This window comes from Poecilia mexicana, unplaced genomic scaffold (genome assembly GCF_051168715.1).
Source record: "Poecilia mexicana isolate PSO_F unplaced genomic scaffold, ASM5116871v1 scaffold_14, whole genome shotgun sequence".
NCBI classification, from domain to species: domain Eukaryota; kingdom Metazoa; phylum Chordata; class Actinopteri; order Cyprinodontiformes; family Poeciliidae; genus Poecilia; species Poecilia mexicana.
In genome coordinates this window covers 4138637-4166485 of record NW_028263383.1, presented here as the reverse complement: position 1 = coordinate 4166485, position 27849 = coordinate 4138637, and the positions used below count along the sequence as shown (strand labels likewise).

General features: G+C 40.8%; 2 protein-coding genes across 4 annotated transcripts; one reads left to right on the top strand and one right to left on the bottom strand.

Moving 5' to 3' along the window:
- The first annotated feature begins 185 nt into the window (after nucleotides 1–185).
- On the top strand, nucleotides 186–20737 carry phldb2a (pleckstrin homology-like domain, family B, member 2a). Of its 3 annotated transcripts, XM_088012654.1 has the most exons (18): nucleotides 186–1641; nucleotides 1812–1823; nucleotides 6266–6365; nucleotides 7153–8120; nucleotides 8203–8526; nucleotides 10368–10502; nucleotides 11296–11433; nucleotides 12111–12257; nucleotides 14288–14398; nucleotides 14479–14568; nucleotides 14653–14790; nucleotides 15141–15240; nucleotides 15733–15931; nucleotides 16666–16756; nucleotides 16837–16983; nucleotides 17056–17275; nucleotides 17355–17440; nucleotides 18189–20737. In XM_088012654.1, exons 1-18 carry the CDS (start codon nucleotides 1516–1518, stop codon nucleotides 18327–18329), a joined length of 3273 nt encoding a protein of 1090 aa, XP_087868780.1. In that variant the 5' UTR covers nucleotides 186–1515; the 3' UTR covers nucleotides 18330–20737. The 3 variants fall into 3 exon arrangements, with proteins under 3 accessions (XP_087868780.1, XP_014849227.2, XP_014849218.2); XM_014993741.2 differs by lacking the exon at nucleotides 1812–1823 and having other exon boundaries at nucleotides 1551–1637; nucleotides 15736–15931; XM_014993732.2 differs by lacking the exon at nucleotides 1812–1823 and having other exon boundaries at nucleotides 1551–1637.
- A 2726-nt stretch (nucleotides 20738–23463) lies between these two features.
- Nucleotides 23464–27544, bottom strand: LOC106921829 (uncharacterized). The gene has a single exon (XM_014993772.2). The coding sequence runs from the start codon at nucleotides 27237–27239 to the stop codon at nucleotides 24333–24335; it is 2907 nt and encodes a 968-aa protein (XP_014849258.2). The 5' UTR covers nucleotides 27240–27544; the 3' UTR covers nucleotides 23464–24332.
- Between the last annotated feature and the right edge of the window lie 305 nt (nucleotides 27545–27849).

Sequence of the window (27849 nt, the reverse complement as noted above, 5' to 3'; positions counted from 1 at the left end):
AAGAACTGCTTTGTCAAAGCATGCATCCTTCAGTGACAGTTTTCCAACTGCATGAGGATGGAAAAGAGAGCTGTAGTTGAAACAAATAGTAAAAAAAATAAATCAGTAAGACTTAAGTACATTTTAAAGAAGACTAACAAAACTTTCCCATAAGTTCTATTGTTCTTTTGTGTGTGTGCATGTGTGTGTGTGTGTGTGTGGATGAGTGGCACACATTAAACTTGTTGCTCTATGACTCAGATTTCCCTACAATTACGAGAGGCGATCATACAACCCCGTCTGCAATCTAACACAAATCTCCCCACACACTCCTTTCTTCTCTTCCTTCCTTCCCCCCTTCTGCTCTGAGTTCTTTTACAAATGGTTTTAGTTTGCATATTTAAAAAGCTCATGAAACAGTCTGATCAAGATCTGTCTGGCAACTTTCAAATCATGGCATCTTTCAATGTTTTTGGACAGGAAGTTGTGTAACATTCCAAAGCTATGTGACAATTAAACCTTTGTTTTAGCAATAAATTTAGTGTCCCGGTACATTTTTTGCTCTCGTGAAGCTGTAAAGACTGCACGGCTGGTCAGGGTTGAGAGTGTGTGTGTTTTAATGACAAAGACCCCGGCTCTGTATCTGGAAGTAATCATCTCGTCAAGGCTGCGCTCCACAACCCCCTCCCTATGATGTAATTGGAGTTTTTTTTTTTTTGCATTATGGTTCAGGGAGGTTTTAGGGGATTTTTCTAAAAGTTACTTTTCATTCATTCTGCTTGCTTGTTGTAACCAAAAGAAGATAAGAGGAGGTTAAATGAGAAGGTTTGCTTCATGTTGTATATTCCTCTGGTGTTTTTTGGGTGTTTATACCCTCCGTCTGTAGTCTGGGGGAGCGAGGTTGGCCCTGATTCAAACACAGCAACGGGGGCCTCTACCCGCCTCCATACATACTGCTGAAACAACAGTCTAACATCAAGAATTGCAGACACCTTTACCTCATTTAAACACAATGTGGGAGGGCTCCACTGCGTGGTGAAGGTCTGGCAAAGTCTAACTTGTCTGCGGATTAAAAATACTCAGAAACTGTTGACAGGAGATTTGGTTTAGATAGGGAAATTTGAAAACGACGGATGGACTCTGTCACAAGACGTGTGCACATTTGCAGTAATTCACTCAGTGTCTCTGTGCTGGAATATGATCTAACAGTCACATGATATTGATCAGTGCGAGGTCAGAGGTCAGAGCTAGATGTTTAGAGGAACAACATCTCTTGGTAGGAGAGATTAAACGTTGGTACCTCCTAAAAGTCTCTACATATTTTGATAATGCTACTTCTCAGTCCATTTCTTCCTGTTTATTTTTGTTGTGGTTTGTGAGTGATTCCCTGCACAACCAGAGAGGGGCAGCAGCTGTGCCTACTCCAGGAAAGTAAACACACCCGCTGTCCCCCCTCTCGCTCCTCTCTTGGAGAGGAAAATCTCAGCAGAGAGTTGAAGGTGGGAGGGGAAAGGGTCTCCTGTCTGATCCTTTGTCATGGGAAGACTTTCCTCTGCTGCTTCAGAGCAGAGAGGCAGGCAGAAAGAGGACCTGAGCGTCAAAACTTATAACCGGCCAGCAGAGGATTTTAAACTATGTAACCTGGGCAGAAAACAGAGGTCAGTGATTTTTTCTTTTTTTTTTTTACCCCTTTTCATTATATGTAAATTCATTATTTTCTGATAAATCTATTTGATTGGGACAGTGATGCTCCTGGAAAGTGACGGAGTTGTATCAGATTTCATGTTGGGCTGCTCTGCTCTGCACTGTTTATGTTAGTGCGAGGTTCACAGCTGCCACCAAATGTGTTTGGAATGTAAAACACTGCAGAAAAAATGAGCTGAATTTGATTATGGCATAAATTAGCCACAGGGTTAGGGTTCAGACATTTTTGCAAGAAATGTACAAAAGGTCACAAACAATGAATTTTGCTCCAATTTGATGATTAAAAAAATCTTCATTGTTTCTCCTTCATGACCACTGGACTTTGCGCAAGAAGAAGATAACTATATAAAAACATGCGACTAAGCAGTGTTGTGGAGATTTATTGAGATTACATTGCATGCAGTTAAATTATAAACATTTCACAAATGAATATTTATATGTTTATTTAATTTCAAATTAATTTGGAACATCAAATAAAAAACTATTGCATTTTCTACATACTTATTTGGTCAAATACTTAAATATGACAATGACACAAATCTGTTTGTCCACTCAACTCTTCTGTGCCAATAGTACTAAGCGCGTTTGTTCTTATGTATCAGGTATTTGATTTGAAAGTTTTAGTTTCACTAAACAACAATTTGTTACTTTGTGTCACTTTTATTTCTGGAAACTGTGTATTAAATCACATTAAACACATCAGAATTTTGTGGATAGTTTCAGATTTTCTTTTTTTTTGTAAAGGCATTACTGATTGTTGGCATTTCTGTTTGAGAAACATCACACAGGTAACAGGAAGAACAGCATGTATAAAATGTTTTCTGTCCTTCCTGCGTTAAGCTGTTATTAATTATTTATGTAAGGAACGGAGACAACATCATGCCATGTGTGCAAGAAAGCAGTCACAGGTTCTTACTATTATTGTAAAGACAAAAATTAATTGTCCTCAGGTGAGAAATTAGTGCTGTTAGCACACCTTGCATCACAAATACAACAGTGTCCATGTAGAATGTCAAACCTTATTTTAACTCTGAGATTTACAAAAGTTTGCCACATTTCTAAATTCACCATGCTCCACAACGTTGTTGTAATAGGTCAAGGCTTCCTGTAGTTTGGTAAAAGTCTCACTGTCTCTTGCTTTTTAGAGTGAGCTAAGGACAAAACTGAGAAGGACATAAAGAACACAATTTACTTTTGAATATCTTCATAATTTTTTTTTACCTTCTCTAACTTTGGTTCTCTGATAGTGAAAATGGCTAACTTTGAGTCTTCTTTCTTTAATAAGAAGATCCACAAAAAAGTGTTTCTGTTTAAAGTTGTGTCATTCACAATTGATCCAGCTCTGTTGACCAGTTCTTTATTTTAAATTATAGAAACTAAGTTGCAGTTGTGTATTTATTTGCTGTGTGTCTTAGAGATGCACACACAAGTTCCTGTTTTGGTACTCGGAGTGAGGTGGAGAACAGGCACAAGGGGAGGAGGACAGTGTGTGTTTATTTGATATATGAACATGGCATATATAAAGAAAGATGTTGTGCAGCAAATATTGTTCAAAATCGTCTCAGTTGTCTATACTGCCTTCATGTAAATGTCTAGGACACTGTGGTCTAAGGGAAACAGAGAGACATGCTTCATTACAAGAAAGTGACAAGGGACTAAGATAAAATGATGAGTCTGAACCAAAAAAACAGATCTGTATCTGCATGACAAAGTAAAAGTGATGTCTGCTTGAAAGATATCTCATTCAAGTCTCAAGCAAAAGCATATCAGTTTACTTTAACTATTTAAAAGAAACAGATTCACAAGATCCGACTCTCTGCAGAGTGCCTTAAACCCAACACTTTTGGAGTTTCTGCGATCTGGTAGTGACTCTGTATGGTCCGTTCACTAACTGCAAAAGTGCTTATGCATTTTCAACTTCCAAAGTTTTTCCATCTGTTATTCTTTTCTTAGCATGGAATTGTAATTGTAAGACAATTATTGAGAAATGCAAATCGACTGCGGTTTGGGCTTTGCTCAATGTAAAAATACTTTTCTTCCCACACATTAGATGAAAGCTGTCTTATCAAAGGGGCATTTCTCAAACTCTGTACATGTGCACCACCCTGCTGACCTGAAATGTGAGTGACGGACCAAACACCCTCTGCCTGTGATTTGAAAGGGGTGAATGGGGGGAGTTCACCCCCTCTCTCTTTTTCTTGGAGGTCTGGAGAATGAACTCATGCTGACTGGATGCTTGACGGTGTAAGAGGATACCCTGTTTCCTGTTGGCGCTCTCTCCAGACAGCAAGACCAGAAACTCCTCTCAGATCAGCCATCTCTTGTCTCTCTGTGTGCTGTGTGTGAGTGAATGCCTGTCTGTGGATTCAGGAGCAAGTCATGTCTGACTTATTCAAAATAATGGTCTTGGGTCTCTGGAACTAATTACATTGTCATTTACTAAAAAACTCAAAGCTGAAATGATGTGGTGATGGATTTCTCACTCACATATGACCAAAAGTTGTCATTTGTATTTTTTAAGGATACCTGAAATAACATTCTCTGCCAGTTTTACTGCAAAAACCATAATGTTACTAGTGTCACTAATTAAAATCTAGGAGTGAAGTAAAACAACCAAGAAGACAATAAATTGCATAATTGTCAGCAGACCAATTAAAACAGCTTTTCGAGATTTTATTGGGAAAACAGGCTAGACCAAAAAGTAAACCCTGTTTTAATACTCAGGCCTTTGGAAAGTTTTTTTTCCCCTTTTTCCTCTAAAATATGCACATCTGGAATATCAGATGGACTTCAGGCAATAGTTTTTCTAGTATTTTCAAAGGCAAATCGATGGGGGGGGGATTGTTTCGTATATTCCCTCCATTGATAAAACAATGTTGTTGATCAGTATTGCAGAAATAGTGTTGAAACAAGTCAATAAGTAATTAGAAAATGATTAACCTCAATTTTTGAGTGGGTTAAGGTATTTTGTTGCACTCTAAGGTTTTTAAGAGCTTCATAAGGTTTTTCACTTCACAGATATTATGGTAAAGTGATGTTTAGTAAATGTCTCTCATGTGAACTGAAATATATGTTGATGCAACATCAGCATGCACATCATTAGCGACAGACGTGCATGTCAAGAGTGCAGATTAGTGTTGGTATGCCTCGACTGCCAGCAAGCATTTGCGGTAACTAGTAATGAGGATTTTTCACTGCGATGGAATTTCGCACCACTTTTCTCTGTGAAATGGAGGGCTTTTGAGCATGAATGCCCTGTTTAGATTTTGACTCGGCCAATCCAAAATCTTTGACTGATGTCCAGACATTCTCCTTCAGGATTTTCAGAAAGCAAAATTCTTGGTTCAGGTCATCAGGCCATGTCTACCTGTCCGTATGACATCCATTTTCTGAAATGCCGTCTTCACTTCCAAAACCATTAACATTCGTCTCAACAATCTATACATTTGTTCCCCCAACTGTGTTGGAGGTCATCAAGAGAAATGTGAGATGAGCTTTTGTGTTCTTTTTGGTAAACAGATACTTTTGTCTTGGCTGCAATTTCTGCTCAACCTGTTATTGTTTAGCAAAAGGCTGAAGTTAGCTGAAAGTGTTTCAGATGTTGATGAACTCTTGAAGTAAATTACTCCAGGGAAGTTTCATTACTGCTCTGTGTTTTGTGGATTTGTGGATAATGGTTCAATAACATCCCAAAGCCTTAGAAATAGATTTGTAACCAATTCCAGCTTGATAAAAGTAATCAATCTTATTTTATATTATGTTGGCTTTCTAATGTCTATTAGATTTTGAAACTTTTAAATCTTCTTTGTGTTGTCGGACAGCTTGTTAGTGAGTTTGTTATCAAGACTGGTTGAGGTTAATTGGTTTAAATAAAAAAAACAGATATATCACAGGTTTATTTAATGATGATAATAACCACTTTTCATTTAGGGACAAATTGGAATGAGAATTGTTTTTTAGTAAAATAAACATTTCTTTATGTATTGGCTTGAGTTATCTATATCTGATACTGAAACTGTTCAATCATCTGAAACATACATAACAATCAAAATTAAAGAAATCTGTAAAGGTAAATGGTTTTTACAGCACTATAAATGCACACGCTCACAAATATTTTTAAGTTATAGAGAAACAAACTACGTTTAATGACCATCAGCAATCGTCTGCCATAATCCTGGCCGAGTATTTGGCTTTGCTCTGAATTGGTAGAGCTCATTTCAAATGTCTGGTTTTTAGGTTTTCACGAGCCATAAAATGCCTATTAGGTTGAGTTCAGCTCCCTTTCCACAAGCATTAACATCTTTTAGCCATTCCATCCAGTGCTTGTGTTGAGTGTATATTTATTCCACTCTGGAAAAAGAAGAAATGCATAATTAAAATGACCAAATTGCTGGGATTTTTAAGGTGACGATGAGTGCATGTAAACGTCTGAAACAAAGGTGTCAAACTGATTAACACTTTGCCAAGAAAATCTTGTCTTATATCCTTACCTAACAGCTTTGACTCAGTAGTACAATAATATCCATTCCTGTCTGTTGTTCTTTCACCCTGCATTGAGACTTTTCTGTCTTTTCATTCACAGGTCTCATACTTCGCTCTGATTCATCCGAACGGGCAGGTCATTGTGATGAACAGTATGCTTCCTCAAAGGAGCGCCGTCGCCACATTGGGCTACGCTTCTGGTAAGACAAATGACAGAAATCGTATTTGTAATCAATCATTTGAAACAGTGACTCTCTATCTGAAAATAAAATCTAATAGTTAACATCCAGCAAGGTGACACCAATTACAAAGATATGGCTTGTAAGTTGGAATTTCTCAACAGGTTGTTAGTACTGTCTCAGAAAAAGTTCAATTGTTGCTCAGGAATGAGACCTTTAGATGAGTTTAAGCTGATAAACACTCTCATGCTCTATATATTTGATACATATGATACACAGTATGTTTTTTAAGAGTTCAATACATTATATGGGGCAGCAGATCTCTTCTGTCATTAGCAGTAAAACCTAAAACTAATTTCTGAAACCCATGTTTGAGGAGAGGCTAAGAATTTCAATAAGATCAAATGAACTAGGAATAACTTATAGTGTATGTTCAGCGTCTTGCCATGCTGACTCAGACACTATCATCACTTTGCTTGGCTTGGTATTTGACTCTCCTCTGGATATTATTTGCAGTCGAGACTATGATGTATTCTGCCCTGTCTCACGAGCATTCTTCCATTTTTAGAAGAGACCAGACCAATGACTGAGCCAGTGTTTGTATTGGCCTCAGAACTGCAGCGTACATTCTTCAGTGGTTTCCCCCTCTTCTTACCAAGCACACAAGATAGCAGATCATGTAGCTCAGCTTCTGCTTTGTAGGTTAAAGACATTTAATATGGCTGACTATATAAAGTAGAGAGACTGTTTATGTTGAGTCCAAAAAGGGGCAGGATCTCATGCTTTGTCGAACCTCTGTTTTCTTCAGACTGTTTGAAGATTGAGCACAGCAGTGGCAGCTCTGTAGGGGGGACACTGCTGAGGGGCTCTCGATCTAAAGCTGAGCTTCAGGAACTGATGGAGACTCTGCAGCGCAGAAAAAGTGCTCTGGAGGCCAGCTTGAGGGCAGCTGAATGCAGTCGCAAGTACCTTAGCGTACCTTCATCTGTTGCTGGCCAACCCAGCAGGCCACTGTCCATCCTCAGCAACACAGAGAGACCTCCATCCGCCTCCAGAAACTTTTCCTACATCAACAGCAACAGCGTGCCTCCATCGCCACGTCAGGGTGACCGCCAGTTTAGCACCAATGGTTTGTTTCGTCATTCCTACTCTCGCCACCAGTCACAAGACAGTCTGCTGCTTTCTAATGCACCTGACGGAAATTCTCTGCTGTCCTCGTATGGGGAGCCAGTGCCTCGTTCTCCCAGGGTCAAGAGCGGGGCAGCCAGTATGCCATCCAGTCCCCGGATGAGCCGCAGACTCAGCTCTCAAAGCAAAGCCGTTGGAGAGTCAAGGCAGAGGAAATACTCCACCGGTTCCCTCAACAACCTGGGGATGCATAGCCGTTCTTTGCCACGACTTCACAACGCGGCAGATCCCCCCGTTTTGTCGCTGCCCTCTCGTCACTCAGTGGGCTCCCACAGGGTGGTGGTCTCAGCGGGACAGCGGCGCAGTCTTTCCTCCCTTGAGCAGCCGCCAGATGTGACAGTGCCTGCAAGCATGCCCAGCACATCCAGGAGGTCCAGCCTTGCTTCACTGAGCTCCCTAGGTATAGAGATTGACGGAACGGGATTGGATCTGGGCTTAGGAGAAAGGAGGTTGTCATTTGGGAAAAGTGGGCTAAGTCCAGGACAAAGGGTGGGCAGCATCAGTTCTCTGAATGGCAAAGAAGAGCTGAGAGACTATCACCAGCATCAGAGAGATGAGCGACTCAGGGAGCAGAAAGTGCAGAAATTGGTGAGTTGTTCTTTTCTCACTTTTTCTTTGGTTAACTGTAACGATTGATTGATTACAAATACACCAAATCTCCTGTGTGCAGGAATGCCAGCGTCTAGAAACCATCTTAAGCCTGTGCACTGAATTGGGACAGGTGGTGAGAGAGCCGACGGGCTCAGCTGTTTCTGATCTGCAAAAGATCAATAAGGAGCTGGAGAAGCTGCAGGTGTCGGACGATGAGTCTGTGTTTTCTGACTCCCCTAGCAGCACTGCTCCAGACACCTGTTTTGGGGCCAAAGCCAGAGATCTTCAGCTTCCCGAGGAGCAGCAGGCCATCCAGCGTCAGCAGGGAAACTACAGGTCTCACTCACCTGCTATAAGTCTGAACAGCAGCGCCCCTTCTCCTTCTACGCACCACAGAGCCAAAGTAAGCAGCATCACAGAATAAAGATGGAGCATATGGAAACAGTCAACAGTTTGTGGCATTAAATAAACCCCCAGTTGTGCGTGTAGATTCAGCCTTTCTACAGCATAACCAAATGTCCATTGATGACACAGTCAAAATGTTATTTGTTCTGAAGTCACTTCACTGGTACTCAGAGGAAGATCTGTTACTGTAACCTGCTATTTCCTGTTCCAGAATGATGAGAGAAACCCTCACTGCAGTAAAAACCCTGTTGTAAAAAAAAAAAAAAGTAATGAGGCTCTCCCTCTTCTGTGGAATGTGGATAATCTGAGTGCTGACATTCTGTTTATCTGTGTCTGTTTACCTTTTTGCCATATCTCAGTTTTTCTCAGTACCAAAGGTACCAAACAAGGTTTCCAAGAAACTATGAACTATGAAAAAAGCACACTATTATTACATTATTTTAAATACACACAAATTTTGTTGATCGAAACTGGAAAGCTGGAAATGTGTATAGCCCTCAGAGCTCTGCTTTGTGGTATTTTCCACATAATTTCTATGCATAATTTCATTCACTAAAGTCTTTTTTAAGTACTCTAAGACTCTACACTTAGCAATTTGCACAGTTCCTGTTTATGTAAGTTGGAAAGACGTATAAACATGGAAATCAGAGTTGCCCAAGACTCCTCAGGCTTTGAAGTGACTACAATCTGACCTCATTTTTATTCCACCACCTTTTTTGGAGACGTTAAACTGGAAAGCCTCACCGCTTTTTATCAAAAATAAATAAACGTGTTTAAACCACAAATAAAAATAAGCTACCCATATACCAAATTATGAGAAGGATTTTTTTGCTGCCAAAGAGGCCACCTTTTCCATTCTACATTTTCTCTTTCAGTTTTTCCACTCTGGAGCCGTAACCTAGCAGTGTCTGGTTTTAATGAAGAAGTTCAAGTTTTGTTGAACCATTCAAACTCCTGAAGGAGTGGGGGGGGGACAGGAAATGACTTGATCCCGCAGTGAATTATAGTGTGCATGTGTTTGTGTGTATGTTCGTTCAGCTGTGCACGGATGTGCACGAGGAGAATGCAAGACTGCATGCACAGCAAAGACATGCACTTTTCCAGATGTTTATAGCATCTATCAAAGCGATAGAGACGAGAAATTGAAATGTACATAACGCAGGTAATCCTTTTTTATCTTAGAGGTGCATAGTTTTGTTTAGATATGGCTCTCATAAAATTCTGAATCTGAGTTCAGTCTAGATTTGTATGTTTTGCTTGAGTTGTGACACTGTTTTATAGTCTCCAAATAACCAATCTCCATTGCTAACATTCCTCAGAGTAGTGTGTGCCGGACAAAATGCTGCTTACAGCACATCTGACAAAACTATAAATCAGGAAGACTTGCTAAACATACAAGTGTCCCATGAGAAAATAACCCACCTGGCTCCTATAAACAAGAATAATTAAATTCTGAGACAGCTTGCTTAAATTCAAATGAGTGTGACTGAATATTTAAGAGATGTTGCTTGATGGTGCAAGATGTGGGAGTGCCTTGGCATGCCTTGCATTGCCCAGCTCCAATAGCGATTTCCATTGCACAAAGTGGAAAAGAATCCTGCCCTTGTTGCCAGTGATCCATTTTTGGATGACTTAGACAGCAGCTGCTGTTGTGTAACTGAATACAACCCAAAGCCAACCTCTGACAAATGATTGCAAAAGCATAAACACAGAAAACTATCTCTTATCTTGTTTAAAACTTTTTTTTTTTATTGTGATGGTGATGACATTTTGAACAGCTTCAGTTGTGTGTTTACATTTGAAGCCGGTGATTTATTTCCATTCTCGGTGTCGTTACAGGCCTTGGAGAGCATGCAGTTGAAACAGGAAGTATCTCATTTAGAGGAAGAGAGAATCCAGGTTCTGAACAACATCGAAGAGCTGGAGCAGAAGATCAAAGACCTGGACAACCAGATGGAGGAGTCTTTGCGCGAGGTACAGCCAGCACAGAAAGCACAGGCACAGAACCGACATCTCCATGACTCTTTTCTTAAGATTGATGATTAAGACGAGCTGATGATTTCTTTGGCTTTTCCTATTTTACTCTGCATCTACCTACTCAGACTCAAACTGAACTAGATGTGTTTAGCCTTAAGAATCAGTTGCAGTTACAAAGCATTAAGAGCTTTCCATCAATTTTCTTTTTTAGTTTTTTTTTTTAATTTAGGGAATGTAACTCTTCTGACAACTTACATATTTTTGAAGAACAGAGGGTTATGTACAATGCAAGAAATCGCCAGGTGCCGTCGTCCATCTGGTTTAATGTTTGATGTTTTGTGCATTCAGAGAAGATATTCTGCATAACTGGTTCTGATGATGGGTTATTTGAGCTACTGTTGCCTTTCCATCATTTCAGTCCATTCACCTGTGATCTTTGACATCAACAAGGCGTTTTCATCCAAAATGAAGAAATGGTTGTGGGTGGAAATCCCAGCAGATCAGCAGTGTCTGAAATCCTCAGACTAGCCAGTCTGACACCAACTATGAGTCTGGGGATCATATTCTCCTAGGCATATGTTTCATTTGGTAAACATTTATAGAAATGCTATATAAATCTATATTACAAAAAATGTGTAAGTAATCAAAAGCATATTTTCCAAAATGCTGTCAGCTTATTTTATTTTTTTACTAACAACCCATATGATGGCAAAGCCATGTCCAGTTACCAAGGTGACTAACAAATAAATTCATATCCGTGACTCCTACCTATGTCTGACTCTTCCTGCAGATGGAGGTGGAGTGCGCCCTGCTGGACGGAGAACAGGAGTCTGAGATGACCCAGCTGCAGAGGGAAAAGGAGCTACTGGACGAACTCAAAGAAAAAATGCAAAGTATCGAGAGGACAAGCAAGCCTGAAAAATCTCAGGTGGAGATGCACAAAAAGTGTTTTAAATAAATTAACCGTTGTAATATTTTTGGTGGACAGATAAGTATATTTATGGTTGTTTTATTATAAATTCATTGCACAGTAGTAATAGTTCGGAAATAGAAAGCAAGCATGAGCAGGTTTTGTTGTGAACATAAAGCCACAGCAACAGACCATTGGGAATCGGTCCAGTTAAACCACAACATCCTAAAAAAAAGGTTCTGTTACATTCCTTTGAAACTAAATTAACTGAGCTTTCCAAAGTAAATGATAAAAGCCCTAATTCAAAGGAGGGATTAGCACAATTATCACAGCAGCTGAGAAACCTTCTAGAGCTCTCACCAACTGTCCAAATAAGGAAGCATAAGCTTTTCCAATTGAGGCCATAAAAATATAGTCCAGTTTAAACAGCCCAAGAGACAATGGTTGGCTGAAATGCCTCTTACGCACCTGAACTAACACAAAGCCCAAACACTACAGTTCTCATTTTTCACATTGGTCTCCTGCCCTTCCATTCCTTTCCCAATGCGTCTGTTTTAGAGTTATTACTCTCCTTCCTGACCTTGTTCTGACTAATCCCGGATCATGTTGTTTCTAATCATTTCATTCTCATCAGTTTAGTATGACTGAACTGTGCGATATATTCCACATCTGCATACGTCTCTGATGTCACCCAGGAAAGTGAGGAGCAGACAAAAACCTCAGAGGATTCGGAATTTCAAAAGCTGGAGAGAGAAATCAAGCAGGAAGAGGAAAACGAGAGTCAAAGCCAAGAGCTGCTGCGGGACATCGCCGAGTATCAGCGTCTTAGCATCACGCGCAAGGTAGAAGCAAACTTGTTGAGTTTTTCACGTAGCACAGGTCAGGGGTCTCAAACTCAATTTACCCGGGGGCCTCTGGAGGCAGAGTCTGGGTGAGGCTGGGCCGCATAAAGGATTCCACAAAAAACATTTAAAAAATATCCTCAAATGTCATCAACATTTAATTATTTCTCCAATACATGAACTGCAGGCTTTGGCTTTGACAAAGACATGATGAGGGTGTGAAAAAAATTTAGTTTATTCCACTTGGCGTCGCTTTTGTTCTACATTTAGGGTTGGCACCCGACCCGTAAAATACAAAACCGTCCCGTAATTGGCTGTTAAATGTAGCATTTCGTATGGAACCGATACAGGACAACAATTTATTCCGTCTTTTACAAATATGTATCTATAATAACTCAAAAGGTGTCACCGAGTACTTTATATAGTAGGCTGCCCCAGTCATTGTTTAACTCCCGGTGTTGGTGTTGCGGTATTGTGCCCAACTGCTTTCTGGGTAACACACACTAACTGACACGCTGCCGCAGTACATATATAGGGACTGGTCCTTTATTTTAATTTCTGAAAGGTGGCAGCCCGATCTAGGTTTCATAGAAGTCTTTAGCCAGCTGGCAACTATGGAGAACGTCTCGACGTGTGGCGTCACCTACTTATCACAACAGCGCGGCGGATGAGTCGCCTTTCTCTGTGTTTGATCGTGGCATTTGTTAATGTTAGAAAGTACCGGAATGGCGACTGAAAAAAAACGCAACTGGTACCGGACTGTTCCATCATCCGCCACACTATTGTTACAAGCATAGTGTGCGTGAGGTCAGTGTAGCTTAGCCTAGCACCGAATGTCAGCCATGACGAGGAACGGCAGGCGGGACTTCCTTCAGAGGTCTGCTCACCCTGCGGGCCGCACTAATGTTATACCTTCATATCACGGCGGGGGCCACGAGGCATCGTCCTGCGAGCTGACCTCTGACGTAGCATGTTGACACTGTTGCGGCTTTCGCTTCTCTACAGGTTCCTGTTTTAAAGAGCTGTTGATGTGAAGTCAAGAATGAAAGCTAGCTTTTGCTCAAAATGGCTAACCTCCTCAAAGTCACAAGCAGTTTCTGATGATGGTTTACAATGAAAATAGCTCAATGGAAATGTTGTTTTTTTTAGCTTATAATTGCCTTTCTGTGTTTGTTATTAATCGTTCTGCAAGTTTTGTATAAAAGCCTCACAGTTGTGAGCTCAGTTGCTAAACAATGTTTGGCATAGTGTAGTTACAACAAGCCTGCAAAACCAAGGACATAAGAAATGAGCTAAATATGACTAAGTTAAATGTGAAAGTGTGACAACAGGATGTTTGATTAGAATTTTAAGTGAAGTAATTTGTAAAAGTTATTATGTCTTGGCTTCAACCTTTTTGCATTTGTGTGACCAAACAAAAAATTTTGTACATACGTAAGTATATCTTATTGGAGTTGAAATAGGTAAACGGCTCATGGTCAGGTTTATTCAAGTCCCAAAGGCCAAATAATATTACAGCAAATGCATATAAAAAATATATTAAAAAATCAAAGTTAAGGTTAGAAATGAAAATTAGGAAAGTGTGGTAGTAATTTGCATTGAGCCCTCCTTGGTCAGTACTTTTTGTAGAACCACACATAGTGAAATGGATTTTGGTTCATGCCTCTCCCACCTTTGCACATCTAGAGATTTTTTGTCCATTATTCTTTGCAGAATAACAGTCAAACTGGATGGACTGGACTTTTCACTTCACGGTTATGTAGTCGTTTGTAGTGGTTTGTTACATAAAATCCTGATAAATTATTGAGGTTTGTGTTCATAATGGGCTAAAGTGCAGTAAAGGTAAGAGGGTGTAAACATTTTTGTAAGGCAATGCATTTACAAGGCACCGTCTGCTCTGACTTTGCTGCTAATTCTTCAACCTACACTACATCTCTCAGCCACACCGCTAATATATTTTTTCCTGCACTTTGATAAAGTCAGCAGATATTTTATACTGATGCCACCCTGTTGATTTTTTTCCCCCACAGGAAAGAATCATGACTCTGAAGAAACAGTCCTCTCAGATCACTTTACAGGCTCAGCAAGAGAAAGAAAACTTCCAGAGAGAGAAAAACAACTTGCTTGTCATGCTTCAAAAGGTAAAGAAAAAAACAACCTCTGCATGCTGACAACGCAAATGTTTCATTTTAATGAAATAAACACTATGTGGCATCTGCAGGAGAGAGACAAGCTGCTGTCTTTGGAAGGAAAGTACGTGGAGTTGTCTGAGGGCCAAACTTTGACCAACAACCCTGTTGCCATCAAAGAGGTAGGAGCCGGTTACAGTAACGCTGCAGCACTTTCAGAATAATTTCCTGTTTTGCAATTGCTCTCATTTGTGTGATCGCTGCAGCACTTGAACTCCCTGAAGGAGAGGAGAAGAAGTAGCAAAGAAAGCTCTTCCCATCCTATCGAAAGCATTCCTCATAAGAGAGGCCAGCAGCTCCTCGGCTCCTACGGCAGATCTCTGGGACGCACGCTTCCTCCCAAGGTCTGCTATCTAAACCAATCAAAAAAAAACATAAAGGTGTAAAAAGTTAAATAGAGTGCATAGTGATGTTAAAAGGCGATATTCTTCAAAGTTAAAGTTAACTGCAGTATACTTGACCGAAGAGTAAAATGCAAAATGACATTGATAATTCAGATTCCAGGCTTTAGAGGAGGGGGTTTTATAGCCTTATCGTTTTTAGCCAGACAACTCCCTTGAGACGGATCCACCCAAAGCAGGAATTCTCACTTCCACTCTTGCTTGCGACGTCCATTGAGATCAGGAGAACTTCCAGGAGTTGGGCTCCAATGTGTGGACCTAAACGTGTTGTGTGCTTTCATATTGTTCCTCAGGCACATCTGCCTTTATCCCAAAGCTCCAGCTGTGGCAGTGTCATTCCACAAGGCTTCAGCTTCTCCCCCCGGGAAGTGAACGCCCGTCGACTGCCCAAGGGTGAGTCAGAGTGACACAAATGCATCTTGTTCCAAATAAATCCTAGCAATAGTTGTAGTCAGTTATATTGCCCCGAAGGTCTACGTGTGACTGGATTCATAGTTTTGGGATCACAGAATGCTTATTCTCCTTGAAATAGTCTGCTTTTTCGCATGTTACAACTACAACCTTGCAATTTTTTCATTTGATTTTTTTACACAATGAAATGTTGTGCATCATTTTTTTTTGTGAATAGAAAATGATGAAGGAATTACAAAGGTGTTTATAAACAGGATCCTGATTAGGCCAGCAACATCTCGAGCTTTGATCATCGAGCACTGTTCAAATTATCATTCAAAAATAGAAAAGAAAGTGTGGCACACCTGCCTACCCATCAAGACAAGGATGACGTACATGACAACATAAAAACGGGCATAGGTATTTTTTGAAGTCCCTGTTTTAGCTGTAGTTACCATTTGCTGCCAGGGCTTCATTGCCATGTCGTTGTTTCAGCAGGAAACAGCCATACTCACATGAACGACGACAGACAGAGGCAGAGTGATTTTTGCAGCCGGATGGTCTCTGAGCCCAACGTGTTCCTGGATTCCTTCTCGTACCCGGACAACAGCCAGGCATCGGACACCGTCAGTGTGGACAGTTCGGACAGCCTGGAGACCAGCTTCTCTGCGTGTTCACCGGACAACATCTCCAGGTTAGAGCGGAGCCGCTGCGATGGAAGATGGGAGCTCTTTTACATCAATTTTAACTAAAGAGCCAATAGGAGAGTCATTGTAATTTAACAAAAGGATGTGTTTAAAGAGAGTGAGAAGTTCTCCAAGTGAGCCTTTGTGAGGGTTTTATTGCAGTGTTTGAAAGAAGAAGGAGAAATTATCTTGCTGGGTGAAAGCTAAAGGCTAATTAGAGAGGATTTGAACTTTATGAAGGAGCATAAAAGAAATAATAAAGCAGAGAGAGAATAAGAAACTCGAGAAAGATGGCTATTTATGTGGTGGCTCTGAAATTCAGTAGCTTTGTTTTCTGAATCACCCAGCGTGCAAAATCCTGTGTTTCTGAAATTCAGTTGCTTTAGTGACATTCTTTCCTTTACCAAAGATCGTGAAAGCAAAAAAGCTACAGTTAAGCACGATTTGAAGCTACAGTTAAGCACGATTTGAAGCTACAGTTAAGCACGAAATTATTAATTTAGATTGGATAAGAGAGAGGTGTCTCTCTATGGATAATAAGACAACATCAAAGGAATGTTAGGGAAACATTGTTTTATTTAGATTTAGAAGAAATAAAACTAATAAATTGAATAGGCAATAATGAAATTAACATTTATGATAGCCAATACCCAATGATCAATGCAAATCAATGGAAAAATCTTTTTTTTTTTTGGGAGAAATTCTGTTTCTTTTGTGTTGAACTGCACGCTTCTTCTCCTAGTGCCAGCACTTCCAACATGGCAAAGATTGAGGAAATGGAGCGTTTACTCCGAGAGGCCCAGGCTGAGAAGCTGAGACTCCTCGAGCACAGGGTAAACGGAAAGACCCGAACCGAAACGAGGTGTCCACATGCGAAAAAGCACGCGATTTATTTTCCAGCCGGGTTGTGCAGGAGCGGGAGATGGAGATGCGTAGGCAGGCCCTGGAGGAAGAGAGGAGGAGGAGAGAGGAGCTGGAGAAACGTCTGCAGGAGGAAACGAGCAGGAGACAGAAACTTGTGGAAAGAGAAGTGAAGCTCAGGGAAAAACAGAGATCGCAGGTGATTCACATTCTCGACATTGATACGTCGCAAAAGGGGTCCGATTAATATTTTCAGAAACTTTCTCTGTAGTCTCGGCTGCTGACTCGCTACCTCCCCGTGAGAAAAGATGACTTTGACCTTCATGGCCACATCGAAGCAGCCGGGCACAACCCAGACGCCTGCTTCCACCTGGCCATCACCGACAAAACCTGCCGAGGATTCCTGGTCAAAATGGGCGGAAAGATCAAGACGTGGAAGAAACGCTGGTTTGTCTTCGACCAGAATCGGAGGACGCTCACATATTACGCAGGTAGGGACTTCTGTGTCTAGGGGGAAACTCTGAAGACACAAAGCTTTCATCATGCTTCTGTTCATGTGCTTTGCTGCAGACAAACATGAGAACAAGATGAAGGGAGTCATTTACTTCCAGGCCATTGAGGAGGTGTACTACGATCACTTAAAGAATGCACACAAGGTACGTGAGCAAATGTGCATGTGTCTTCATCCATAGTGAGGGCCAAAATCCAGCAAATAAATAGATCTGTTAAAGAAACATTTTTTGCACGTGTAAAATATTAAACTAATTTTAAAAAATAGATAAAACTGGATCTATATCAATTTAGATGTGTCAAAAGTTGATGAAGCACAAAATTAAATATTTGAGTTGAACACATGTAACGATCATATTATTTTTATTGCTTTGTGCCACAATTGCTCATGAAATTATTTAAATCGTCAGTGTGGCTCAATAAGGAGAACTTTGCATCTGATTGGTCAAGCTCAGACCAATCACCTTAACTGTTACTGTTTCTCCCCTTCTTACTGATCCACCATGTTTAGGTCCAATTTTTATAATTCTCTTTTGAAAAATGTTTAAATTATTAAAATTGAAAATAAAACCATCATATTGCAAAAACTATTCGGTCTCCCTCACACAATATCGTGTTTTAATTAAAGATTTATATATGCAGCTATTTGATTAATTAATTAATTTACCATGGATGAGAAATATATTTATTTAATGTTTTTATTTCCTCTTTATTTAAATTACCAGTAACTTATTTATTTGTTGGAAAGCAACGCTTTTGGCCCTCAGTACTTCCCGTCAGATCCCATTTCCTTGAACTATCTCACATCTGTTTGTCCTCTTCTTTTCTCACTCCCATCCCTCTCTCCTCCTCCCTCCACATATTCCCGAAACCCCACCCACCACTGCCCATCAGAGCCCCAATCCTTCTCTGACTTTCAGTGTGAAGACCCACGATCGCGTGTACTACATGGTGGCTCCGTCTCCTGAGGCCATGCGTATCTGGATGGACGTTATCGTGACGGGCGCTGAAGGACACATGCACTTCATGGTGTAGCACACCCGCTTTCACTTTTATTTTCTTTGCCGTTGGGTCAAGCAAGTTTCAGTCCTCTGCACATGTCAGAATAATGGCAAACACGTGTGGATCAGAGACGGATTTTACCTAAACAGTTTCTGTGTTTATGATCACAGAAATTTACAAATGAGCAGAAAGGAAATCTGCTCTCATGTGCAGGCTTTATTATGCAGCTGTGTATAAAAGTCAAAAAGTGTTTGGTCTCAGAAGTAAGCTATGTGGGCTGTTTTAATCCAGTTGTTTGTGTTTTGTGAGCACCTGAAGTATCTCTTAATCTCACAGCAGGTAATTTTCTTTTTTTTTCTCAATCAGGGAAGCTTCTAAATGACGGAACCTTACATATGCCCTGATGGGTTGGTCCCAGAACAAATTAGTTTCCTATTAAAAACAGTATTTTATCAACATTGGATGATTTTAATAAATACAGGTTTTTGCATTCAGTGTTTTTGTGTAAAAGTTGTAAACCGTCCCTGTTTTCACATCACTTTCAAAGATAATCCTCAACATATTTTAGTTTTCCACCCTTTCTGAAAATTCCTTTAAAGCTTTACTTTGTACATTATGAGGAAAATACATTATCAGCAAATAAATAGTGTCCAAAAGTCGTGTTTTCAACAAACAGTAAACGTGGAACAACACAGTACCTCATCTGTTATATGAAAAGGTTCCAGCTGGTAGCTTGTTAAAGTATAATACTTTCCATTTAGTTTTTGTTAAAGTGTTTTGACTTTCTTATCTTTTAGAGATTCAGGTAAAAATAAAATTTAAAAAAAGTTGAACAGTGCTTCCAACAGGCTGCTAAAGATCTGATTTTCTGAGAAGTTTTCTGTTGTGCCTTAAACACAAGGCACCTAAAAGAAATTCACCCAATTTAATTTAGGTAAAAAAAAAATTTTAGGATTTTTTCACCTAAATTTTACGGTTTTGAAAGTCTTTCTTTTTGTGGTTTAGTAAGGAAACAAACTAAAAGCACTATTTTGAAAATCTTAGGTACAAAATAAACAGGGAAGAAAATAATCCTCCATGCCAGTTTTGAATGCTACACAAAAGGCTTACATTGAATACTTACAGGAGGCTGAACACAAATACACACCACACTTTTCAGATTGTTTCTCATGAGACAATTTAAACAGCATGTTCCATTTTTCTTCCACTTCACAGTTACATCCTATGTTGTGTTTGTGAATTCTGACAAAAGGACTAGAAATTTGTGTTTGTTATGTGACAAAATATGAAAAAAGTCCAAGGTATGAATCCTTTTTAAAGGTATTGCATATAAAGAAAGGAGGACTCACCAAAGATCTTTGCACAACACAGCCCTTTTCTACTTCTGATGGTACTTTTCAGTGTTTCTACGTCACAGCATCACAGCCAGACTTATCCTGGGCATCTTATCTGCCCATCCACTTTCTCTGAGTGGTCACAAAACACACCTTCTGTTCAGCTGAAGATTATGAATCAGAATTTTTGTTATACTTGTTTCAACTGCTGCTTTCAGACGACCAACATAAGCTGACCTTGTCTGCTTACCTTATGACAGGATTGAATGTCCACTGTTGTTTTGTTTTATTCTTTTGCACCTCTTTCATTACCAAAGAAGCATTTTTTTATTTTTGATCGCAGAAATCGGAATAATGAAAAAAAAAAAAAAGATGATAAGGAATTATTTAGAAATGCTGACTAGACATGAAGCCATGAAGCGGCTACAGTCATAGTAGCGCTTTGTTTTATGCTGTTCAGCTAGCTCCCTCTGTCTGCAGCAGAGGCTCTCATGACGAGGCCATGTTGTGCAGCAGTGATGCTGGATGTTCCTGCGTCACCCATGTGTTATTAACACTAATGCATTTCTCTGCGTTTCACCAGCAGAGGTCCTCAGCACAGAGTGATTGCACAAGAATGACGTAATGCTCTGCCTTGAAAGCCCAGTCATTTATATTAAAGAACATATGCTTTATCATCAGTATTTCTTTATGCCATGTAAGCAGTTGATCACATGTACACCATGTTTAAGAATAGCTTTTGTGTAGGTTTTTTTTTTTTTTTTTTTTGGCATTTTTGTGTATTCATAAACGGATTGCCATAGTGAGAAATGCTTGACCAGCTGATGGTTAACAGACTGCAGGGTTCGCTGTTTATCCTGTGCTGATTAAGTGTTAATTAACTCCTGCAGAGGGCAGATCAGAGAGCTGATAATGTTGTTCCCTTCAATATCAGTCACTTTAACATCTCATTCTTATCCAAGCCTTGAAACACAACAAACTATAGCATTCATATATTTTGTTATTTTTTTTGTATTGTGTATATAAACACGTTGCAATTGTAGCTAATGCAATAATTCAGGTTTTTATACTCAACTTGTGTCACGAATAAATACTTCTGACCACAAAGATTTGATGTCTTTATTACGCTTTTGGCTATAGCACATTTTAGCAAATAGAGTATTTTTTTTTTCACTAAACTGAAGCATATATCAGTTTAGTGACCTATTTTTGTAAATATTTCTATGTGAAAAACAAGAATCAATAGTTCTGTTGTGCACTGTTATATGTATCAAGTTCTTCTTTAGAGACTTTATCTCACTATTATTGACTCACTTTACTATAATACCCAGCTCAAACTATCTTTAAAATAAATTCAAATGAAATATAACATTTACAAAACATACAAAATAAATTACTTAAGAAATTACCTAAGTAATATACATTACTATTTGTAACAATATTATATTATCAATAAAATAAAAACAAATTGATATAGATATTATGTTTGTTTTGCAGCAATAAACCAATATCTTTTAAATTAAGGTATTCTGTAAAATACTAAATATTAAAAAGAGTTAAATGACAAAAAGTTAATCAGTATAACTTTTCTTTTCATCTCATCACTGTAAGTAGACAATGTGCATGTGCTCATTAGGGTAGTCATGTTTTGAACTCCTCCCTCCATAATTTGCAGCCTTTCAATTGGTTGACCTAGTGAGGTTGGCATGGAAACACAGACTAAAGCATGCTAAATTAAATCCTAAAGAAGCACGTAGACCCTCCAGAGGCAGAAACAGACACAAACACATCCAGACCACAGAAAACCCGTGTGCCCCCAGAGCATTTTTCAGTGCTTTAATTTGTGTAACATATTTAGGGCAAAGGGGTTGGCCTTCAAAGATGGCACGAATGTAGTTAAGCAATCTCACTCCTGTAAATACAGTGAGTGAAGCATAAAAGTTTTCTGGGTCTGTGGTTATGCTGCATGGCAGGATGTCACATTATAACTTACAGGCATGAAGGCCACATTACGGCAGAATCATGTGAACGAATCCTGACAAAAGGCAGCATTCACTGAATGTGTGTTTTCCTGCAGGAGTCACACCAACAGTCGTTTTAGATAAAACAAAGTCATGATATAATTTGCCACAATGTTCCACAGAGTAAGTCCTTATTACCAGTCCGAATTCCTGTGCAAAACACATGAATCATCGCACATCTGCAATCGGTTTGTTTTTAAAAACCCTGTAATCCTGAAACACAGGTGTTACCTAGAAGCTGCAGAGCGTGTTGCGGCAGAGCCTGCAGGTAGAGCCGTTCTTTGTCTCGGGGAGATGCAGGCTGTACCGGCGCCTGATGTGGAGAACTCCTCGTGTTCTTCTCAGACCGATGGCGGGCCTTCTATTCTCAGCTCGCAGCCTTTGGCTTTATGAAGCAAACAGAGGTCTTCTTGTAAATGTAGGAAACATTTAACCTTTGTTTTTTTTTTTGCTTTTTTTTGCTTTTTATTTTTTTAACATCAAAAGTTTTCAAATATCGCCCCATGACTAGATTCAGGTCCCTCATTTAAAAGGATAGTTCAGGGGGTAAGATTATGTCAAAAGGTTCATATTTTACCTGAAGGAGATAACTAGTTTCATTTTGTACAAATTCAGATTAGATGGGTTGAGGCTGAAACTGACAGTGGAAAATAGCAGGAAACAAGACCAAAGCACATTTCTATGGTGCAAATGCAACTCTGATCTCTTAAACCTTACAGTGGTTTCTTCTGACGTAATTTTATTGTCATTTAAACTTAATGTTTCAAATAGATAGTTATTTATAAGGAAGTCAGTAAATAGTTTCACAGGAAATGATGGAAGGAGACGTTGCGCCACCTATGATTTTCCTCTGTGAATCATGTAGTGAGAATGAAGCAGCTAAAGAATTTCCAAGAAGTTGTTGACAATTAAAAAAATATATCCAGTTTAAATTTTACAATGTTTCAATATTCTTATACTAGTTTGTTTCGTTAGACAGTTACCTCAACCATAATGATAGTTAAAAAAAAAAAACATGTTGGAAGCTTACTTCCCACCTCTCTCCACTCCAGCACTATTTACCTTGTAAATAACCATCAGCTTTTATGTAAACTATCTCATGCAAGCACAAGGACGGTTTAGAAATGTACAAAGTAGAATTTGCATGAGCTGACATATCTTTTTAGAGATCACTGCTTTCTGCCTGTGTATGAAATGTAGTACATTTATCTCTACTTCTGACATTAAACGCACTGTATTTGTGAACATGCAGTCCCTCTTGTTTTCTGTCTTGATACAATAGCGTGCTCTTTCTGAGTTTGGCTTCACTCCCACATCAGGCACCAGTGACAAACTAAATGCACCATCGTACAAAATGACACTAAGAGAGTTATCTACAGAACCTCCTTTATAAATCCTGATCTATTCCTTTAGTGGGGGCAGCTTTGGGGACGATCAGACCACTTACTCTTGCCTTTTTGGAAATTTCTGAATAATTCCACGCTCCTTCCTAGCTGTAATGAAATTAAAATCTTATCTAAAGCAGAAGAGTTATTCAGCAAATCCATTTTCTTCCAAGAATAGCATTGACACACATTCCCAAGTCCTTTTTGCTGATAATAAGGTATGCATGTTAAGTGCTTTTCCCTTGCAGCTGATTGGCTGATCCGAGCTGACATTCACAGGCTCGCTATTCAGGTCAGTGAGCTTGGAGTGCGAACGATGTTGGAGCGGTGCTCCTGTGGGGGTAATCCGAGTGAGTAACAGAGAGGCAGGAAAATGGGCTAATTCCTGTTCCGCTCTAAGGCTGCGCAAAGGACAGGATGCAACGGCTCACTCATATTGTTTTATTGATTAAATAAGAAACAGAACAACACAGATGCTTCTCTACACAGAGATATTGTTCTCATCTGAGAATAACTGAGTTTAAAGTAGACATGTGCCAGTGTTATGAGCTGGAGATCTCATCTCGCCACTCCCTCTGTCTCAAATGTCCACGTCGCCATTCATAATGGCCTCATAATGTCCTTTTCTCTGGAAAGAGCGATTTCCGCTCACGACCACAACAGCAGTTCACAGTAAGATCTCAGAATTTTACATATGAGCAGGCAGGCTGTACAGTCCAATGTCTTGTCCAAAAATAATGGCACATTTATTTTTTTTGCTACATCAATCTGTAAAGAGATGTGGAATGTGAGTTTCGTTGTTGCAATCATTTTATACTGATCTGACATAAAGTAAAAAAAAAAAAAAAAGTAGAAGGGGCTGGTAGCTGGAAGGAGAGTCAAAAAGAATAAAAAGCACAGAAGGTTCCTACAAAAAGTGGGAGTAACAAAAGTTAAAAGCAGTGTAGAAAAGACTGAAGAAAATCTGAGTCTGTAGGAAAAGCACCCTTGAGAAAGGCACTCGCCCTGTTTGTGTGTCTGTGACCCCCACATGTCCTTTCCTCTAGCTGTTCATCAGCCAGGTGTCCAGGTGTGACCACTGAGCGCGTGTCCGACCAGCTCAGCACCAAAGATCCAGATTGTTGCTCCAGCTCCCCGTAGAGATGTTCGCTTGTGCTTGAATGCTGTCTGACCCATTTCTTTGATACTTCTTGGTGTGTTAAAGTAAAGAAAGAGTTACAGTATTGAAATGTGGATTAAAAATGATGATTTACATTATTAATCGTTTCCGTCCAGTGTGTTTTTTTGTTGTTTATTTTACTTTCTTATCTGCGTGCTGCTTCCTGCAGTGGCAGGTTTATTACCAGCCCTGCGGACGGGCACCTTGGACACAGGGATCTTTGTACGAGGGGGCTCTTTCGTCTGAGAGACCTGCGATGCAGTGTGAGACCCGCTGCCGTGCTTCAGAGGGATTTTTGAGTCACGCGCTGAACTTGTAGGAACTTTTGCTTGCTGAGGCTGCTGATGCTCCTCCTGGAGCTGTTTTGAGATCAGCCCAATTGCCTCCGGTGAGCTGATTTTATCTTTTCCCCCTGCATTATGTGAGTTGAAATAGTGTTTCTCTTCTAGCACAGGTGAAGTGAGGTCCTTGCTTGGTTCGTCATGCTGGTTTTCCCGAACAGGCTGCCTGCTGACTTTTCCTCCACCAACCACAGGTATTTTACTTAAGCCCATTGCTTTTGACTGTGGCGTCTTCTTTTCTTTGGGGGGAAGCTCGTGGTGCTGTTCTTTTGTTTTTGACGGCACACCTTGGTTCCTCTGTCCCCCTTCTCCATCCAGACTATCAGTCGATGCCTGCACAGAACCCCTAACCTTAGCAGAGGACGGTGTATCTATCTGACACGACACAGGGGGAGGAGGACAGGAAGCAAGTTTGAGCTCAGGAGTTTTAGTCTGGGAAACGGGGGCGAGTGTGGCTTTCGGTGGAGAAACAGGGAAAGACTGAGGGTGGGGGGCGTCTACAGATGATGCCACGGGGGTTTGAGATCCAGAAAATTTGGATGTGGCAGGTGCAGGGGGAGTTTTAGATACAAAAACTGGGATTTCATCAGAGGAAGTGGCAACTTTAGACAAAGATTCCTGCATGTTCACATGAGCAGACAGACCTTTAGAAACAGAAACTGGGATCTCAGCAGGAACCTTAACTAAAGAGTCCTGCGGTTTAGCTAGACCAGATGGATCCTCAGATACAGAAACTGGGACTTTAGGAGGGGCAGAGCAAACTTTAGGCTGAGAAGTTTCAACGTGAGTTGGAGCAGAAAGTTCTTTGGACCCAGGAATTGATGTAACAGCAGGAGAAACTTTCATCTGCTCCACGGCAGATGGAGTCAGTGATGATAATGAAGCAACATGAGTGGGGGCAGCTGCTGTTGCAGGCTGAGCTGGGGGCATCTTATCTAAAGAAAGTGATGTTATGGAGGCTTTGGTCGTGGGAGGAAGTTTGCCTAATGAAGCTGAAGACGGAGCTGGGGCAGATGCAGAGCTGAGCTGGGTTTTAATTGTAGCAGTGAAGGTTGAATAAGGGCCAGGATCAGAAACTGTTTTATTAAGGTCCAGATGGTTAGGGGTCAGGGTGGACTTGGATGTCGAGCCAGAAGTTGTGGTTAACGTAGAGGTGGATGTGATCTGTGAGGAAAGGATTGGCGCAGAAGATGAGGATGTAGTTGCAATCGTACAAGTTGCCAATGATGTGAAGGGGACGATGGAAGTTCCCACCGCTGAACTTTGAGAGGGTTTGAAAAAAGTGGACTTGTCCTCGTTAAAACTACAACTGGAGGGAGGTTGGGTGACGGAGACGGGAGGACTGTGAGGTACTGGGACAGGTTTAGGTGATACAGACACACGATCAGGTTTACTTACAGATGCAGAATTTTGAGGAGCCCGCACAATCTCTGGAGCCAGTTTGTCAGCTGTACTAGTCAAACTTGGACTGAATGAAGAAGCTTTGCCTACAGGGGCTGATGCATATGGAGGAGGTGCGGTTGTGGCAGAGATGGAGCTCATTGTGGACTGAGTCGTCTTGGGAAAGGAAGATGTCACGGATGTTGAGGGAACAGTTGAGGACTTTGCTGAAGTGGGAGCAGAGGATTGTTTACCTTGCATGCTGGCAGGAGCACAGTCAGAACTCAATTCGACCGAGTGAGAACTCAAAGAAGAAGAAGAGACGGCTACGGACGAGGCTTTTACAGTAGCCGCACTGCTGACTGTTGAGGAGGTTGTAGGAGAGGAGGAGAGGGTAGATTTGAAGAAAGGAGATGTAGATGATGGAGGGATGTCAGCACTGATGGCACTGCTAACTTTACCCCACTCTGCTTCCACATCAGCCATGATGTCTCCACCCCCTGAGATTGAGTCAAAGGTCAGGAGAGAGGAGATATCTGCCAGCAGTGAGCTCAGGCTGTTATCACCTGGTACCAGTGGGGGCTCGGGGGTAAGCAACGGGGACACGTGCTCGTATGTCGTACTCACGTTCTCGGCAGATGTCACCTGGGCAGCTGAGGTCTTTGTCGGGGTCGTGGCTGAGCTCTGGACAGGTCCTGTGCTCTCGGTTTCAGGGCTGTCCAGAGCACGAGGGTGGCATTTGGGTGTGAGTGTCATGTCCTCTTTTATGATTTCCACGCTGTTAGTGCGAGAAGACTGGAGAAGTGGGCTCGGAGGGGCTTCCTCTTTGTCCTCCTTATCCTTCGATCGGAGCTTGACGTTGCTGAAGAGGCCCTTAAGACCACGACGTTGCCGAGCCACAGGCTGCGACACTGTGTGCACTCTTCGGTCCCCCGCTCCCCTTTTCCCACCCCTCAGCAGTGAGAGGAAACCAAGGGACTTGGCCGAGCTGGCTGAAGAGATGGAGGTGCGAGCAGGGGCAGTAGCCAGAACGCCATCTTCACCGAGCGCTTCCTCCTCTGGCTGCTCCCCATCTTCTTGTTTCACGTCTTTTCCATTTTCCTTATCCTGCTCCTGCTCTGAATCTTGAGCGGGAGTCTCGTATAATCCCTCTGAGGTTTTACTCCTGATAACAGGTGACTTGTTGTTTCCGTCTCCTTTGTTTCTGATGGAAAAAATGCTACCTGGTTTACGTTTTCCAAACAGTTTGAATCCTTTTCTGATTTTTCCAGAAGGCTGCGATTCATTAGGCGGGGGGTCCGTGTTTTCTGTCTGTACATCCATCTTCTCTGTAAATCTCCCCCCACCTATTTCTGTATCCTATTGTCGCTTGGTGGAGTTATTATTCCAGAGCTTGAAGACTGAGCATTTATATCCAGCGCTTTATCTCCGTTTGTAGTCGTACACTATCTGCTGCTCTCACTGCGTTTCTTTATCAGCCTCCTGTATCCCTCCCTCCCTCTGTGGTTCCCATCCAACCCTTTCTCCTCTACTTCTCCCTCCAAAGCACCTCCCCTTTGCTTTGCTCTTTTTTTTTTTTTAGTCTGGCTGCTCTCCCTGGCTGCCATGGCAACTGAGGAGCTCAGCAGCTTTCGTCACCAATGCGGAGCCAGGGGCTGTCATCAGCTCGGTCTGAACACAGCCTTCTCTTTTTCTCTGTCTGATGACTGTGTTTACATAAACAGCAAAGACAAATGCTCCATTAATAGATTCAGAATCGGACAACCTGGCTTTATATATATATATATATATATATATATATATATATATATATATATATATATATGTATACAACAAAAAACTCTCAGGCAAATTATTGCAAATAACCTAAGTGCCAATGAAAAAAAACTGTAAATAGCTGAAATCTTACACAAATTTGCTTTTTTCGCCTGCA